The following is a 17918-nucleotide window of genomic DNA, read 5'->3' as shown; positions in this document are numbered from 1 at the left end:
TTTTCCAGATAAGGAAACAAAGTCTCCTAACAGGTAAGGGGCACACCCATGTTCAAATGACTGCTAAGAGGTGGGGCCTGGATCCATGCCCAGGTGTGTCTGGCTGCTCCCCACCCCACCTTCACACATGGGCTCCTCTGCAAGGACAGACAGCGGAGCCACCTGGCCCCAAACTTGTTCCCTCCTGTCAGCCTGGCCACCTTTGGGGTGGTTAATGCTTCTATTTCTGTGGCTGATTTTGTGCATTCTTCCTTGCAGCTGTGTTTGCAAAGCAGGATATGAAGGAGATGGAATCCTCTGTTCTGAGATGGACCCTTGCACAGGATTAACCCCTGGGGGCTGCAGCCCCAATGTAAGTGTTGGTCCTTTTTGAGGAGATCCTGGAGATCTGCATTCAAAGGGAGTAGCTGATCCCTCTTCATATGCATGAAGCACTTGTGCATGACAATTGCCAAGAGGACTCATTTTAAAGATGGCTGCTTGGCCCCTTCATGACCCTCTATACTTCCTAAATCCAGATGTGCAGGGGGGTGCTCCAGCTCCAGATGTGCAGGGGGCTTTGGGTTCTTAAAAACACAGCCTGAAAATCAGGTATTGAGATCAATAGCAATAAACTCTTGATTCAAATTTTACAGCTCACAAGGGATGTTATTGTATGTGATATCATTTGTTCCTCCCCCAAACCCAATAAAGCAGATTAGGAAACTGAGGCTGAGGGAGGTTATGTGACTTGCCCTAAGCTCTGTTGTTGTTAGGGATGTAGCAGAACCCATCATTACCTTCACTGATACCCCTCAAATATCACTGTCATCAACAACACTCTGACCCTAGGGATCTTCACCCTTTACCTACTGCTTACTGACTGTTCTGCCTGCTTCATCTTACTGAGGTAAAAGTAATTTTACATTGCCCAAACAACAGCCAGAGTGGCTCAAAGTGAATCAGATCATGTTTCTCCCATGCCTAACCCTCTTCAGTAACTTCCCCAGGCTCAGAAGATGAAACCCAGATGCAAATGCCTTACTCCAGCCCACCGCCCACCAGCGCCCCTTAATGAGACCCGCCCACAGCCTCATCGAGCAATTTCTCGTGTACCTGCCTCTCCCCTCACCCTGTCCTTTAGCCTCCTGATGGATCATCCTGCAAGGGTCTGGGAGGTGGTAGAGTGGTTAGACACTTGAGCCCTGCCAGTGTCTAGACCTGGGTTCATGCTTCTTTGAAGCTGTGTGACCTTGGGCAAGTTACTTAACTCCTCTGAGCCTGAGTTTCCTTATCTATAAAGCAGACATAATAATAACAGTACCTCCTGCATGTCTTATACCTGCAAAACATCAAGAATAGTCCCTGACTCAATAAATGGCATGATGATGTTAGTGGTGGCAGCCAGTAGCTGGCCAACTCCAAGCAGTTTTGTTCTTTAAAATCATCTAATCTTTTCTACTAATCTCAATACAAATATGTTTCAATCATTTCCATTGCACTCTGAAAATCTATGTTTCAAGAATATACCTCTGGAAATCCCTTTTACTTTTGGGATCATGGGGCTGGATGAGGTTTCAGAGGTCTTGCTCTTTCTTTACCTCCCACAGGCAGAATGCATCAAAACTGGCACCGGGTCCCACAGGTGTGTGTGCCAGCAGGGATGGACCGGGAATGGGAGAGACTGCTCAGAGATCAACAACTGTCTGCTGCCTGGCGCTGGTGGCTGCCACGGCAACGCAACCTGTTTGTACGTAGGCCCAGGGCAGGTAGGTTTGACATGGTAGAGAGCAGAAAGTAGGCTTCCTGCTGTGACTTTTTATTTTTCCCCTAGACACAGAAGCATTTTGGCTAGAACTTACTGCTGCTTTTTTACAATTTGTTATGATGAGGATGGATTAATTGTCACCACAAACCTAGGATGTGAGAACTATTACTCTCTCTTCTTAGAAGCCCTTCCTCTCCATCTCCTCTGCATCCACATTTTTTTTTTGATCACACACCCCAGTCAGTAGAATATTGTCAAGCACACAATCCCACTTAAAAATATTTATTTTTAAGTTGTATACACATGTGATTCTGTCAATGATACACCCATGTATAAGATATACACATTTACCTTATGAAGTACATATAGGAAATAATATTTATCAAAGGTAAAAATACATTAATTGAAGTTTTATTGATTTCTTCACACAACCTAATGGATTGCCTGTATCTCTGGGGTTTATGCAAATATGCCTGCTTTCCCACCTCTGTTCATTTCTCCTGACTTTCTTCCTCAGCTTGTACAGCCTCCCCCTTCTCCCTGCCCTCTCTCAAGGCCCAGCCAAGTCCCACTTTCCAGAACATTCCCAGCCCTTCCCCTCCTCATTACATGTGTGTCACATGTGCCAGTTAATCCATATGGCTTATAATGTCTCTTGTTTTTCAGTATGTCTTAAGATTGGACCCTTCTTAATTACTTTAATGTATCTATGCTTTGTCTTCCTCTTCCTCTCTAAATTGAAAGGAGCTTAAAGGCCCATTGCTGGTTCCTTAATAGTCAGTCAATCCATACCTGTTTTTGCACCAATTGAAGATATTACTCCACCTTTAATTATATCTTAAATGTTAAAATAATGCATGATAATGAAAGAAGTTTTGAGAAAAACGGGGCCGGCGGGGGACTTAAATCACTGTCACATTGCCCCCACAATCACCATTTGTATAACGGTGTATTTTTTTCTCCTGATCTTTCTTATGTTTGGTTTTTCTTATGTTAAGTTTGTTCTTTTCCCCCCGTTTACAGTGTTGTAATCAACTACACAATTTTGTTGTTTCCTCTGCACTCGGCACAAACATTTCCCCATTTTATCACACAACCCTTATCACCATCATATTTACTAGCTGCATGGTCAGGGCCACTGCTGCTTCCATGGTGTAGTTTGTGTATGGCACAAAGTGCCCAACCGATGGAGCCAGTGGGGGCTGAAATCCAACCTGGGCCCTGTTCCCCAAGGCATGTACCCTGAGGCAGGCCTAAATCTCCAGAGGAAGGGGCATTTTTTGTTGCATGAATGTGCTGTCCACCTGCGGAGCCGTGTGCCCACGGCTTGTCCATGTAGAGGCAGTAACTTACTCAAATTCGCCTGCCCTTTTGGTTTCCCAAGGCATATAAAAGTTATGTTTATGCTATACTGTAGCCTATTTAGTGTGCAATAACATTATGGCTGCAAAAATAATATACATACTTTAATTTAAAATACTTTCTTGCTTAAAAAAAATAAATCACCTGCTCAGTGGGAGTGCCTTTTCCTAATTGCACAAAATGCCTTCTAGGCCAGCAGGGGCCCTGTGTATGGCTCTCCCCCGAGTGGACACACCATACTCACGTAGCCTTCGCCTCTTAGGTAGAGTAGACCATCTTTTGCAATGTGATGCTCATTGGGGTCTAAGTTTTCTCTGAGACTATCTCTATACGGTCCTTCTGTGCTAATGAACTCAGAAGAGAAAGGAAATAGCAGATTGGGAGATGTAATATGAAATGTGGGCTCCAGCAGCGCTGGGACCCGAAGTATAACAAACGCAATCACAGGATTCTGCACAGAGGATCCCTCCCTCCCCCCAGAAAGACATATCCCAATGTTCTAAAATTCACATGTAAACAAACACTGACTGACACGTGCTGACAAGATCACTGTATAATACAAACAGTAAAGAGTTTAAGCTATGTTGAGTATATGGGATAAGACTGGCTCCGGCTGAGGGAGGAGGAGGGTGTAGAAGCCCAAACAAACCACAGCATGTATCCAAACAGTTCTGTCATTTTGTCTTCCCAAGATATGGTCACTGCTCAGAACTTAATAGTTTTTTCTTATTCATGGGGAATTTCTCACAAAGCCAATGTGAAAAGTCTCACACACAGGATTTAGGAGCACTGGTCAGAACAAAAATTATAAATTATCTGGAAAGCAATTTGGCAATATGGACCAAGAGCCTTAAATTCATACCTTTCCTCAAAAGTCCTAGTTCTAATCCTCAGGGAATAACTTGAAATAAAGGACAAAGATTGAGGTACAATAACGTTCACTGCAGTCTTAGAATTATAAAAAGTGGAACCTACACAAATGCCTTACCTTTGGGGAATGGTTAGGTACACCACAGTACGTTCCTACCATGTAACTTTACATTGCCATTAAAAAGGGTTTATAAAGAGTATACGGCACCGAAATTTAAATATGCCAGGAAATAAATATATAACCCTAACAGGCTTGACTATGCTAAAAAATGTGTATTGAAAATCTAGAAGGAATTTTTTGAGTAATGAAAATGTTAAAAAAATTGATTATGGTGATGAATGCACAACTATATGATGATACTGTGAACCACTGACTGTATACACTTTGGATGATTATCTGGTATGTGAATATATCTCAATAAAACTGCATTAAAAAACCAGAAAAAAAAAAAAAAAAAACGCAAGCTGTCAGCACTGTGCTCCGATGGGCCGATGGCTATGAAGGCAAGTGCATTTTTCAGTGCCCCACAAGGGAAAGGAAGATACGTAGCTTCAGTAATTCCCTTTGATTCTCTTCTTGGAATTATAGAATGAGTGTGAGTGTAAGAAAGGATTCCGAGGCAATGGGATTGACTGTGAACCAATAACTTCATGCTTGGAACAAACCGGGAAATGTCACCCATTGGTGAGTTACTTGTTTGTTGTTGTTGTCTTTTCCTTACTGAATGAAAAATTGTTTGAGAAAGAAAAAAAGGTTAGATTGTTTCTTGTCTGGGTCTAGTAATGAGCAAATGTCTTGTAGACTCCCCCAACTCCCAACCCCCACCTCCCCCCAAGGGGTTTCCTAAGCAGAATGTGAGTGATTGTTGCAACTTTCGCTCCATTCCAAAGCTGGGAAAAACCAGGATAGAGTTCCCAGATAAAATACCAGTTGTCCAGTTAAAATTTGAATTTCCAATAAATAAATAATAATTTTCAGCACCAGTATGTCCCCAGTATTGTATGGAAAATACTTATGCCAAAAAATATTTATCATTCATCTGAAATTCAAATTTAACTGGGTGCCCTATGTCTTTATTTGCTAAATCTGGCAACTCTAAGTCAACAGGATAGTTTAAAAAGCAACTGGACTCCCCTCTTGAATGTCATAACAGAGTTTTACCCAAATTATTAGTGAAAATCTCCATTGAAGTATAGAATGTGCCTTGTTTCTAAATTATGGAGGAGTTGGCAAAGATATTCAAGCTGGTCATGTGTAGGTTTACAAAAGATCATCACTAAGCAACCAAATACCAGAACCAATGAAGAAGATGCCTTAGTTACATATCTTTTGTTTGCAAGTAATGGAATCCACACAAATCAACTTTAAGTGAAACAGGAATTTGCTGGGAATACCCTGGGACAGCTCCAGGAATCTAGAGGCAGGAAGTACCACTGGACTTTCCCAGGGCCCAGAACCAGGACCTGAAGATACCAGGATCAAAGGAGCTTCTTTCCCCAATCCTCATGATCTCTCGTTTTACTTCTCTCTGTGCATTTACTTTCTTTCTGCATTTACTTTCTCTCCTCTCTCTCTGTCTGCCTCTGTCTTCTTTCCCAGATTTAATGCTTCTCTGTACATCTTGGGGTAAATGGCTATCCATTCTTATAGCTATATCAGCATGTCCAGTGATATCAACTAACATCAGCAACCTGAGTCCTAATTCCAAGTCATAGGAGAAAGAATCTAACCAATCCAGCTAGGTCTGGGTGTCCACATATAAGTCAATCAATTTTGGCCAGGAAGTGCATGATAATGTTATGAGTACGGCTGCCAGAGCCCACCCTTCGTGTGCATCAGTGGGTGGCAGGGGTAGTTCTCAGAGAAGAGAGTGGGGAGGGGAGAAGCCCCCAAAGCATCTGTTACCCAAGAATCACAAGAGCACTTCATAAAGCTGAAGGAGTTCCAACACTCCTGCTTAATTTAAGTCCAAGCAAACCCTTATATACCAAATGTGAATGGTTGTTGCAGCTTTCAATAAGAACCAACATATGGTTGCTATATGAAATGCAGGATACCCAGTTAAATGTGAATTTCAAATAAACAATGGATAATTTTTCAGCACAACTATGCCCCAAATATTGCATTATTTCTCTGAAAATTAAACTGGGTGCCTTGTATTTTTATTTGCTAAATCTGGCAGGGGATAAAAAGAAAGAATTTAAATGTGATTAAATAATTTCAGTACTAAACATGCAAATAAGAGCCTTTCGTTGCAACACTTTTGGGTCTTCGGGTTGTTTCCACTACCTCTTAGCCTCAAATTCGCAATTCTCACCTTAGATGGAGCCTGTTGTCTCACTGATCTAACTCACATCTAACTCTGGTTAGGAAAGCAAACCATTTCTTCTGTCTTCATTGTATCAGGCCACCTGTCAGTTGACTTCTTCTGGCATCTGGAGCTGTGTTTGTCGAGAGGGCTATCAAGGAGATGGCCTTCTGTGCTATGGAAACGCAGTCGTGGTAAGTCATCTGAGGCAAACTCAAGTTCAGAATAACAAAGACAAACCCTTTAAGCCCTCTTCGCTATATGCCTTTAAAGTGCTCTCCAAATCGTTTGCTCAAAAAGATTCAGTATGGAGCAAGCTGCTCCTCCCAGATGTTATACGTGCTCTGAGGGTCACAAATCTTCTACAGGCTGAAAGGGCCTGGCTTTTATTGAGCACCTATTATGTGTCAAGCAGCTCATGCCATCCAACTTCCCTTTCTTGTCACCCTGCCTCTTTCCATTCCCAGACTTCCCAAACGAGCAGCCAACTGGCCTCTGCTGAGCTCTCCAGGTGCTTTTGTCTGGGTCTGGGCACCCAGAAATCCTGTGCTTACCCCATCTACACAGTGTACGTGTGTGTGTGTGTGTGTGTGTGTGTGTGTTTGAATGCTTTCTATGTACCAGACATCTTACTAAGCCCTTTACATACAGCTACACCCCATTTAAACTTCATAACAACCCTCTGAGCTGATGCTATCATTATGCCCATTTTATAGATGAGGAAACTGAGAGGCTAAGCAGACTTGCCTGAGGTCCCTCAGCTCCAGAGTGAGGAATCCAGCCCTTGACTGTCTGCACACAGAGCCCAAGCCCTAACCTACCAGTGTATTCTGTCAGTAGAGCACATGTCACACTGAATCCTTACTGCTTGTACATTAATCTGTCTCTGCCACTGGACTATCAATGCCTCGAAGGCAGAAACTTTTGTCTTGGTTGCTATTTTGCTCCCAGTGCCTAAGAGGCGCTTATAAATACTTGTTGAATTGAGGAATAAAGTAATTTGATGGATTCTTCTCATCGCTTACTTTTGGATCAACTAGCTGCCATTTGATTTCTGGTCCCTCCTCTCACGCAACTGAAGCCATTGGCCTCACCATCCCCCAGGCCCTCCGAACCTGCCTTGTTCTCAGTGGGCTGACAGCAGCATCTGACGCTGGGCTTCCCCTTCCTACTCATGGTCCTTCCCACCTTTCGCTTCCCAAGTGACCAGTCCCGACCCCTACACCATGGAGCCGAGGTCCCAGCATTTTCTCTCCTCTGTCCATCGGCCACATTCCGTAAAACCCTAAAGCCCTCAAACCCTGCTTTCAAACTGTCCTTCTCCTTCCAAGAAAAACAAGATGGAGCCCAAATCCTTGGCCATCGTCGCACAGGAGCAACTCTCACTTTGCTTCCAAACACCCTCCCCCTCCTGCTTAGCTGCCGCTTTCCCAGCTCCGTGCAGAGGCCCCGTTCCTCTCTCCCTCCTGGGCCCAGCCTCTGACCTTCCTGCTGTCAGCTCAGGTTCAATTCGCGCCCTCCTCTCCCTTAAAGAATCCTCTTAAAGGAACCGCTTAAGCATCTCAACTCCTGTGTTTATTCATTCGTTGGCGTACTAATTTACCCCCACCTACTTCCAAAAATAGAATTGAGACAACTCTGATATTCACTGGCTTTATGTAAATTTGCCTATAATAATTGTTATTGCTATTTTCATGGTATTTAATAGCTTAAAAATGCTTTCCCATAAATTAAAGCATTTAAGTTTCATAACCTTAAGAGGAAAGCATTATCATATTCACTTTTCAGATAAAGAGCTTGAATTTTCAAAGAGGTGAAGTGACTTGCCCAAGATCACACAGCTTGTAAATGGCAGACCCAGCAATTGAACCCAGTCTTTTTAAACTCAATGTCCAGGCCTCCATATACTTTATCACAATGTCAGATGTCATTGATCTAATGGCAGTGCTGGTTATCTTTTCAAATCTTAATTTCCCAAAGCAACTGCAAGTTGTATATGAGCAGAGGCATCTTTCCCCTTTCATACGTTGTATCTGCCCTTCACTCCACTCCAGTGCTAATTGTGGTGGCTGAATCTATATGTTCTTTAATTAATAAATCTCACAGTTGTGATAAATTAACACCAAGAGTAGACAAAACTTACCTAACATTTATGGCATGTCAGCCTCTATTTTAAGCACTTTAAAAACATTAATTCCTCTATTCTCACATCAGCCTTATGAGTTCGAACTTTCATTATTCCCATTTTACAGATGGGAAAACCGAGGCTCAGAGAGATTAGGTAGCTTGCCTAAGGAACTCTTCAGTAGCTGAACCAAAATGAAAATGCAGGCAGATTGGCTCCACGGTCCCGTGGTGAGCCGACTCGATGCCTGACCCTAAAGGGGGCTGTTTACTGAGCTTTGTGACCCCTCACCTAGTCTGAGTGGCCATCTTCTTCCAACCTAAATTCTGATTTGGAAGAACTTCAGGTTGCTGCTTGCTTCATTGGAAGTTTCTGGAACGACTTCTTTACCTCAAATTTAGAAGATAACTGTGCCACCTAAGCGTGAAAGGAATGCATAGCTCTGCAACCTAGAGACTCAACTAGCTGTGGCATCTTTTCACATCAGAAGCACCAGCGAGGCTGGCAAAGAAACTAGTCCAGCCCTGGGAAGGTTAAGTGCAGGTTACCCGGAAATGCACTGTGATTTTGTTGCTCATTGTCCCTTCTCTTTTGTTCTCTCTCATGTCTTCCTCCCTCTCTTGCATGGTATGAATAAGGAATTGTCATTTCTCTCTGAAGCAGCTATATTTAACCAGTGGATAAATGTGAGTACATTTGTGGAATCTAGGATTGAGAATGTATATAATTTTAGAAATTGGAAATGTCTATTATAGAAAACTGAGAATTCAGCTGGTATGAAGGGGTAGGGGTGTGTGGTTTGTCTAAAGTAGTACTTTCAGCCCTACCTGCCCTTTGGAATCACATAGAACATGTTTTTTAAATGCCCAACCCCCCACCTCTCCCCCAGAGATTCTCATTTAATTGGTCAGAAGTTCAGTCTGGGCATCAGCATATTTTGTAAAGCTTCCCAAGTGATTCTAATGTGTAACCAGGGCCAAAAACCTCTGATCTAGGGTAGCTGATGGTCAACTTTTCAAACAATTCAAATGTATATGTACAGCTTCGTTCATTACAAATGTCTTCTTTAAAAGTTAACGTAATTCATCATTGGAATTCACCAAGTTGGCTTTGGGATTCATGTTCAGAACCCAGGGTGCTTCATATGCGCTTCACCCAACATGCCCAGGAGAGCTTATCACTCACCCCTAGAAAGTATTATGACAAAGAATCCAACCCCCATGCTGCCCAGATGTCCGAATCTGTCCTCTGACCGAATGGGCAAAGGTGGCCGGCCCAAACCATCACTAACAGTTTATCCCCTTTAAACAGCCGCCTGCCAAAACAGGTTAGTACCCACCTAGGACATCTCCCTGTAGCTTCTATAGGGGGCCCATTTGACTGCACCACTGAGAGTCCTCTCTTGGCATGCTGATTTCCATACAGACTGATCATGCTTCTGCTCAGGTGCCGAAGCTTGCGCAGTGAGCTGGAGTTGGCCTGTACTATCTCAAGAGAGTTGATTGTGCTCAGCTTTTTCCAGCTCATCTTTCAGTGCCATCATATTGGTAGCTTGAAATCAGCCATGGTGGAAATAGTTACATGGTAGAAATCAGCATATGTTATAAGCCAGAGCTTTTATTTTTTTGGAGAGTCAGTTATTAAACATTTATCAGTAAGATGCTGCTTCTTCCCAGAACTGGCTCTAGGCAAAAGTGAAAAGGATGGGTGAAGTTTGATTTCAGGCCTCCAGTCACTCTCCCATACTGAAATTGTTCCTGCAATCTCTCCACTGTCCTCACTCCAAAAGCATCAAAGAATTATCAAGGTTCTCTGCACATTTACACAACCACACTATCCTGTTCTGACTCTTCATTTAGCCTAAAATGTAAATAATTAATAATGACTCAAAGTATGACCTGATTAGGAAAATTTGCATTTTGACAAGACTCACATATTTGAATAAAAGGAATGAGTCTCAGAGGAAACAGGAGACCTCAGCCAGTGGGTGGGGTGGATTTTGGAAGGGGGTCCTTCAGAACTTCCCTGTATCTCTGAAATTACATCACATGGGAAATTGTCATCTCTGCCCATCATTAAGTGTGCCGTGCTTGTCCCCTAACATGAGTCAGGACACTCTCTTTTTCGGATGTGATTCAGGATGCTTCTCTACAGCCCATGCTGTCAGCTGCTTCAAACCTTACTATCCTCGTTCCTACACAACAAGCTATCAAGGACATGGACCAAGACGAGAAAACCTTTTGGTTGTCAAAGGGCAATATTCCTGCCCTAATAAAGTAGGTATTATGTATTTTATTATTCATGATATCTTACAGGCATCCGTGTGAACATACCTTAGGAGTTTAACATAGGGAAGCCAAATGGTCTTTCAAATCCAGGGAAGTGAGCATGTTCTAGAACCCACCTCTCCTTTTCTCCCCAGAATAGTAATAGTTAACAATTATTGACAGCCAGCTCTATGTCAAGCACTGTACTAAGTGCTTTACACACAACTCAGTTAATCTTCCCAACCACTCTAAGATATGAGCATTATAATCATTCCTATTTTGCAGATGTGGAAACTGAAGCACAGGGTAGTTAAGTAACTAATCCAGGGTGCCACTGCTGATAACTGCAGGCAGAATTTGAATTTGGCAGCTCTGTACCTCTGCTCTTACTCATGTCTAGTGCCTCACGTATTGATATTTAATTATAACCCATGGACTGTTGTTTTAGATACCATACACTACTAGGCACGTATGGAGTGGCAGATCTGCAGAGTCTGTCGTCTTCTGACATGCTGGCAACATCTTTGCAGGGCAACTTCCTTCAACTGGAGAAAACGGATGGAGTAAGTAGAGCTATGTAAATGGTCTGTTTAGTTGAAACATGTCACATATGTTCATATTGTACTTTTTAAAATTTTGTGTTATGCAAAAAATAGAATAGTATAATAAACCTCCATTTAGGTATCACGTGGAGGTTCTGTAATGGGCAGATATTGATACATATGCACACTCACACACACACACACACACACACACACACACTGCTCTCCAGCAATAATCCTATTAAATGTGGCCCTCTTCCCACTGATTGGCCAAGGCTTCTCCTGACAGATGTCAAACTGATCCCAAAAGACAAGTCTTTCAGTTCTTCAGCATGAAGCATGTACAATTACAGATCTTTTATTTTTATGGATGGCTAACTAAGAGCTGGTTACTAGTAACCTACTAACTAAGTCATTATAGATTACTAAAATTTTATAAGAAGTTTGGGTCAGTCTGTCAACAAATATTTATTGAGCAGCTGCCATGCACCAGACAGTACCTAGGTGCCGGAGACAGGGCAGTGCTCGAGGGAGGGCCGAGCCCGGAGAAGCTCACACCTGGCACTTATTACAGTGTCTCCGGGAGAGTTTCGGTCTTCCACCAGGAAGCCCAGCTGCCCTGCTGCACATAACTGCATTTTAAAGCTCTTTCCATAAATCATGCATGGTGAAAATGGTGATTCAACTGGAAAATGTGAACTGCTACATCAGTGGACCATGGGCCACAGTCAAAACTGTTTTTGAGAATTACTGCTCTAAGGCATTTCTACTTTCCTGCTCATCATTGTGAGCACTGTGAAAAGGATCTGTGCTTAGCATTATCTCAAGGTGTGTGGTTCATCAGATAATTCCTTTTAGAAAGTAGAAAACACTTACATACAGTCCCATGGATTTTTTTAACATCTTATTATGGTAATTCTGGTGCATTACACATATATCTGACATTGGGGATATTTTCCATTGGTATTTTATATCATTGATTCTCTTAGCAAGCATTAACTGATACCCACCACGGGCAGGCATATCCCAGCCTCTTCAGATTCAAAGATATATCAACAAGGTTCCTGACCTAGAGGAGCTAACCATCAAAGACATATTTTTAATGAGTTAATTTCTGTGTCTGATATAAATTTTTCCATTTAACCAAAATATATGAAGGTGGACTTGTGGGCTGCTCAGAGTGAGACAAGTCCCCTGCTTCATCCCAGGGTTCCCAGTAGGAATTTCACATAAATGATAATGATGGGAAGAAGAGAGGAGGGGAGTGGAGAAGGTCAAGTCAAGTTGCTGTCATGGATAGTTGGCCGGTAGATAGATAGGTTTTTACTTAGTGCCACTCTCTGTGTTATTAATGTATTTTTTAAATGGTTAGATTCTGTCCAGGAAAGTCAGAAGGTCAGTTACCACCTATGCTTTTCCAACTGTGGGGTCAAATTAGTGAGCCTCAACCAGAATTTATTAATGAAACAGAATGGAGTGGAATAGACTTGAAATGATCAGAGTGCTCCCACATAGTAGTGAAAAGCATTATTTTATTTCAGCTGTGTTTGTGTGTGTGTGTGTATGTTATAGTGAGTCACAATTCAAAGGTATTTCTTCCTATGGGTCACGGTCCAAAAAAATGTGAAGATCACTGCTGCTCAAAAAATGGAAAATCCAGGAGTAATTCCAATTTCCAGATGTAATCTTTAGAAATTCACTTTCATGCTATGATTTGTATTTACAGAATATCACAATTGAAGGAGCTTCCATCATCGATGGGGACAATGCAGCCACAAATGGACTGATACACATAATTAACAAGGTACAAAACTCCATCATCCTACACGCGTACCACCTCTTCCCCTTTGTTATTTATTCTCCTGGACAGTTCCATTTTGAAAAATTAAAAAAAAAAAAAAAAGAGCTTTAATATCTAAGTAAGTTGTGGTGTGCTTTATGACTTTTATTTTAAAACTATTTAAAGGCATTATTCATTCAATCAGACTCAATTACCATTTGCTCAGCCTATATTCTTCAACAGGCCCTACACAAGAGTGGTCACATATTATCTCTCTTATTTATGGAAACATCTTAAAAGGCACCTGAGGTCCTAGTATTGGAAAATCCATACATGCCGGTGAGATAAAATCAAGAACTGGAAAAGTAATCAGTTATGTATCACTTTTCCATGCCCTGGAATTATTGTACCCTAAAAAGAGGGGTTGGGAAGGCCCTAGGAAAAAAAATGGAAAAAAGTAGAAAAGTATTATCATGAAATTTTAATTTTTTTTCTAGACCCAATTCAACAGTATTCAAAGGTATAAAGTAGAAAAAAAAGATTTCGCTATATTAGAGTCTTCATTTAAAATTAAAGTTGGAATTTAAGGTACATTTGGAACTTTGGGAGGGTAGAAGTTGGGAAAACCAATTAACTAATTGCGTTTTTGCCTAAAATTGTTCTCCCTTGGTACTTTCTCTACTCATCTTTGTGATTTTAAGTTGAAGAAAAGGTCAACTATTAGTTGAGAAAAGAGAGACTATTTGTCAGACTCCTGGGTGCATTATTTTGCAAAGACCTTGTCATCATTTATTTCCAAGAGGCATTAAGAAATACATTTTTGAGCAAGTGATTCACCATCTGCAGAGAATGGTGCAGGTTTTATGACTTCATATAATGCAAAGTAATATAACTTATGGAGGATATTTTTCTTCTCCAATCTTAGCTTTCCAAAGTACTATAAAAGCTAAAAAGTAAAAAATATGTAAAAAAAAAATACTTCTCCATATCACTTACTTTTTTTTGATAGACATAACTCATTAGCTAGAATTGCACCTCAACGCATTTCCTACACCAAGCATTATTGTCATGGGGGTCAATTCAAGTCCCACCTCCTCTGTAGAGCCTTCCCTGACCCCTGCCTCCAGATGACTTGGCTATCTGTGTGACCTTGGGCAAGTTATGTAATCTCTCTGAGCCTTATTTGTCTTTCCCTGCAAGGATTAAACAACACCATCTATCTTGATGCCAATTGCCTAGTAGACAGACCCTCAACGAATGTTGGTTTTATTCCCTTCTCCTTCCTATGAAATTCCACGGATTTCTTTGTACTGAACTCATTTGCTGTAACTATGCTCTCTTGTATTGATAGCTGATGCTTATTGGTATATAGGTCCCAACTTCTATATGATGGGACGTCCTAGAGGGATGGAACTGCATCTTCTCTGTATCCCTCATCAGCTCTAGCACCTGGCCTTGCTCACAGTAATAATTGGAATTACTGTGGGCCTGCTCTGGGCCAGGCACTGTGCCAAATATTATGCATCACATTAAGAAAGTAGATGCTGTTATTGTAATCATTTCACAGATGAGAATACTGAGGCTCTTGTGGTTAAGTGGCTGGATTGAGGAAGAGGGTATGTGAACACTCCAAATTCACGGGTGTGTGTCTACTGATGCAAGTTCTCTGCTTAGCCTCCAGGTTGCACTGGATCCCTAAAGAGCTCCTTCTACAGCTATCCATTGGGCATCATGGTCACTTTTCTGGGGCCACCATGTACAGTGGTGCAGGTTGTGTCCTATATAAAGATGCCCAGCCATGGGGGTAAGTGGGGCTTACATCAAGCCCACAATTTACTCCCCAAGCTGTGCAGCCCTCTTTAGGGATGCAAAAACTCCTAGAGAAATGGGCACCTTGTTTTAAACTTGCAGAGGCACTCTATGGACTAGCTGTGGACCTCTGTTATGTGACATGGACGTGTGGGTTTTTGTTAGCACCATCCAGTTCTATCAGACCATCTGCTCATAGCTCCCAAATCTGCCTGATCCCATCTAGTAATCCCAAGCCTTTCAGCTCCATAAACTCAGAACTGAATCTGTCTTCCTTTAATGCTGAGTCAGCAAACTTTTTCTGTTAAGGATCAGATAATAAATACTTTATGTTTTGTGGGACATCTGGTCTCTGTCACAACTACTCAACTCTACCGTTGCAGAGTAAAAGCAGCCATAAGCAATACAAAAAGGAATGGGTGTGGCTGTGTTGCAATAAAACTTTATTTTCAAATATAGGCAGCAGACTAGAATTGGCCCATGGGCTGTAGTTTGCTGACCCTTCTTCTCATAGACCATGAGCTCCTTAAGGGGAGGACCCAGCCCTCAATCACATTTGTATATCCACTGCCTGGCCTGTAATAGGAGCTCAATATTAATTGAAGGCTGATTGAATCATAAACATTCCAGTTTGGGGTTCTTCAATCTGAGAAAGTTCTACATAGAACAAGAAGATGTTCTATGGCCAGAAGGTGAATCATGCAGGGCTTGCAAATTCAAATGCCTGTATGCACCAAACAGGTGACAAAATGAACACGGGGAGCCTGGTGGAAGGCATAAGGGAGTGGTGGGGACTGTAACAAAGGGGGTGGCTCCTACTCTCTACACCCATGTGCTGCATACAGAAATTCAGACTGACATTTTTAAAAGGAAATGAGAAATCTAGATTCTTATGTGAAAATGTCCCACTTTTATTATACCCTGTAAACCAAAAGAAACATTTTTACAAGCCAGATTCAACCCACCACTTTGCAGTTTAAGACTTCCAAGTTAATAAAAAGGGAATGAGAGAACCTGAAGAATAAATGAACAACAAACAAATAATAGATGTAAGCTGCAACCTGTAGGTTTTAAGTTGGATTTGCAGGGCCTTCCCTTACAGTGTAGACTATAGAAAGCCGAATGGATTACTTGGAGGGAATTATAAAGTTGTTTCTGTAAGATGAAATTTTCCCTAATCAGGGAGGTTGAAGGGCAAGTCATAAAATGGAACTAATAACATTTCCAAGTCCCTTCCAGCCTTGTCACTCTGCCTTCCAGGATGTTTTCATTCTGTGAGTAATCTTCAAAACATTTTCACATCAATTCCTTGGACTACCTAAAGAGGTTAACTGAAATTCTGTATGTATTGGCAAGCAGCAAGTGCTAAGCACATTTTTGGCTTCCTTTCCCAGGTTCTGGTTCCCCAAAGAAGTCTAACTGGTTCCTTACCAAACCTGCTCACCCGGCTGGACCAGATGCCCAATTATTCCATCTTCCGGGGCTACATCATTGCAAGTACCACCTTCCCCACCGGGCCCAACAGCTTGCTGAGGTTCCTGGGGGATGGAAGTCGCTCATGCACTCTTGTCTCTTTCCGTCACAGCAATATAACCTGGCGAATGCAATCGAGGCTGCTGATGCTTACACAGTGTTTGCTCCCAACAACGAGGCCATCGAGAATTACATCCGGGAGAAGAAGGTCACAAGTCTAGTAGGTCTCAAAAACGTGGCCGGGGAAATTATTTTCTGAAATTTCAAACACTCAAGAGTCTCAATCCACCAGTCATACAACATTGCACTTTTTCATCAAAATCTCCTCCTCCATATCCAGGTATTTAACATAAGCTCATGCATAAACTCTCCCATGCTGGAGCCTCCCATAAAGTTTGAGTACCCCTGGAAGCACACACTGGGGCCAGATGCACTAGGATGCAGACATCCCAGGAACCCAGAATCATTGGCTGCCCTTCCTCCCCTCCCGGGGCTCTCCCCGATCCAGGCAGCTCAGATGTCAGCAGCAAGGCCCTAGAGGGAGTGAGTCATCTCTTTTTTCCTCCTTCTTCTTCTCTCTGTCTTTCCTGATTCCTAATATCTATGGGTAAACAGTCCACATTTATCATAGGATTTTGCAAAATATTAAAAAGCTTTAATAATGCTCCTCTCTGGCTCAAAACCCTTCAGCAGATCCCCATTTCTTGCTGGACTAAGTCCAAACTAACTCAGCCTCCAGAAACTGGCCCCAACTTACAGTGGTGGCGCCAGAATTTTCATCTAGGAAGGGCTCGGAGTCCCTGCCCCCAGGCCCACAATGAGAGGACCTGTTTGAAGCCGTATTTGCATGGCAAGTTCACTGTTTCCTGTCATGACTGAGATGAAAATGCTAACGAGATGGGGGCTGGTACTTAAAGACCCTCTAAGCCTCCTTTGGACCCACCGCAGTCTCCCACTAGTCCTCTAACCAGAGCAATCGTCTCAAAGACCCTAACCACACCAAAGACAATTCTCTCTTGGTGCTTTTGCTCGTATCTACTCCTGCCAATCATAAAGGCTGTCCTTCCCCCTTCACTACCTCCTGATCCTCCCCACCCATTCTTCAAGTCCAGTCCCACCTCCTTGGGATAGCTGGCTCTGGTCACCCAAGCCTTTAAATTCAGACCATTCATACCCCCTTCAAGAGTTACCATATGCCATCTGGTACAATGAATTGTCTTCTCAAGGTGATGGGTCTTAACTCTCCAATGAGATTATAAACTCCATGAAGGCAGAGATAGTGTCTTAAATTGTAACAGACACGTGGAACAAGCAGGACTCAGGGGATGGAATCAGAGAGCATCTTTACTTTGTCTCCCCATGTTCCTTTAAACCTGTTCGGTGCGGAATGTTCTTTCCCTGCCCCTAGATGAAAATTCAGGCAGTTCCTCAGTCTCTCTGCTCCCCCAAAAGTCCTAGAGTCACTTTAAGTCACAAACTTAGGTCACAAGTAAATGAAAGAATCCAGCCCCTTGCAATAATCAACATTTTGTATTTGATTTAAAATTAAATCTTCTTCCCTCACTGCTTCACTCTGGGGCTTATTTGCAGGCAGGAAGCGAAAGAAGGGGGCTTGGTCCTTGAATTCATCAGAA

At 42.3% G+C, this 17918-nt stretch overlaps 1 protein-coding gene across 2 annotated transcripts in view; it reads left to right on the top strand.

Moving 5' to 3' along the window:
• STAB2 (stabilin 2) overlaps positions 1-17918 on the top strand; it is a 163146-nt gene that overhangs the window by 73617 nt on the left and 71611 nt on the right. For both annotated transcript variants that reach the window (XM_037847099.1, XM_037847098.1), the window contains exons 24-33: positions 259-352; positions 1590-1748; positions 4569-4664; positions 6387-6482; positions 9052-9099; positions 10553-10689; positions 11129-11243; positions 12949-13026; positions 16206-16304; positions 16397-16504. In XM_037847099.1, coding sequence (XP_037703027.1) covers positions 259-352; positions 1590-1748; positions 4569-4664; positions 6387-6482; positions 9052-9099; positions 10553-10689; positions 11129-11243; positions 12949-13026; positions 16206-16304; positions 16397-16504 — 1030 coding nt within the window. The remainder of the gene's footprint in view (positions 1-258; positions 353-1589; positions 1749-4568; positions 4665-6386; positions 6483-9051; positions 9100-10552; positions 10690-11128; positions 11244-12948; positions 13027-16205; positions 16305-16396; positions 16505-17918) is intronic.

The sequence above is a fragment of the Choloepus didactylus genome, chromosome 8 (genome assembly GCF_015220235.1).
Source record: "Choloepus didactylus isolate mChoDid1 chromosome 8, mChoDid1.pri, whole genome shotgun sequence".
Classification (NCBI taxonomy): Eukaryota; Metazoa; Chordata; class Mammalia; order Pilosa; family Megalonychidae; genus Choloepus; species Choloepus didactylus.
Note: the sequence above shows the minus strand (reverse complement) of the source record. Positions and strands in the feature narration are given on the sequence as shown.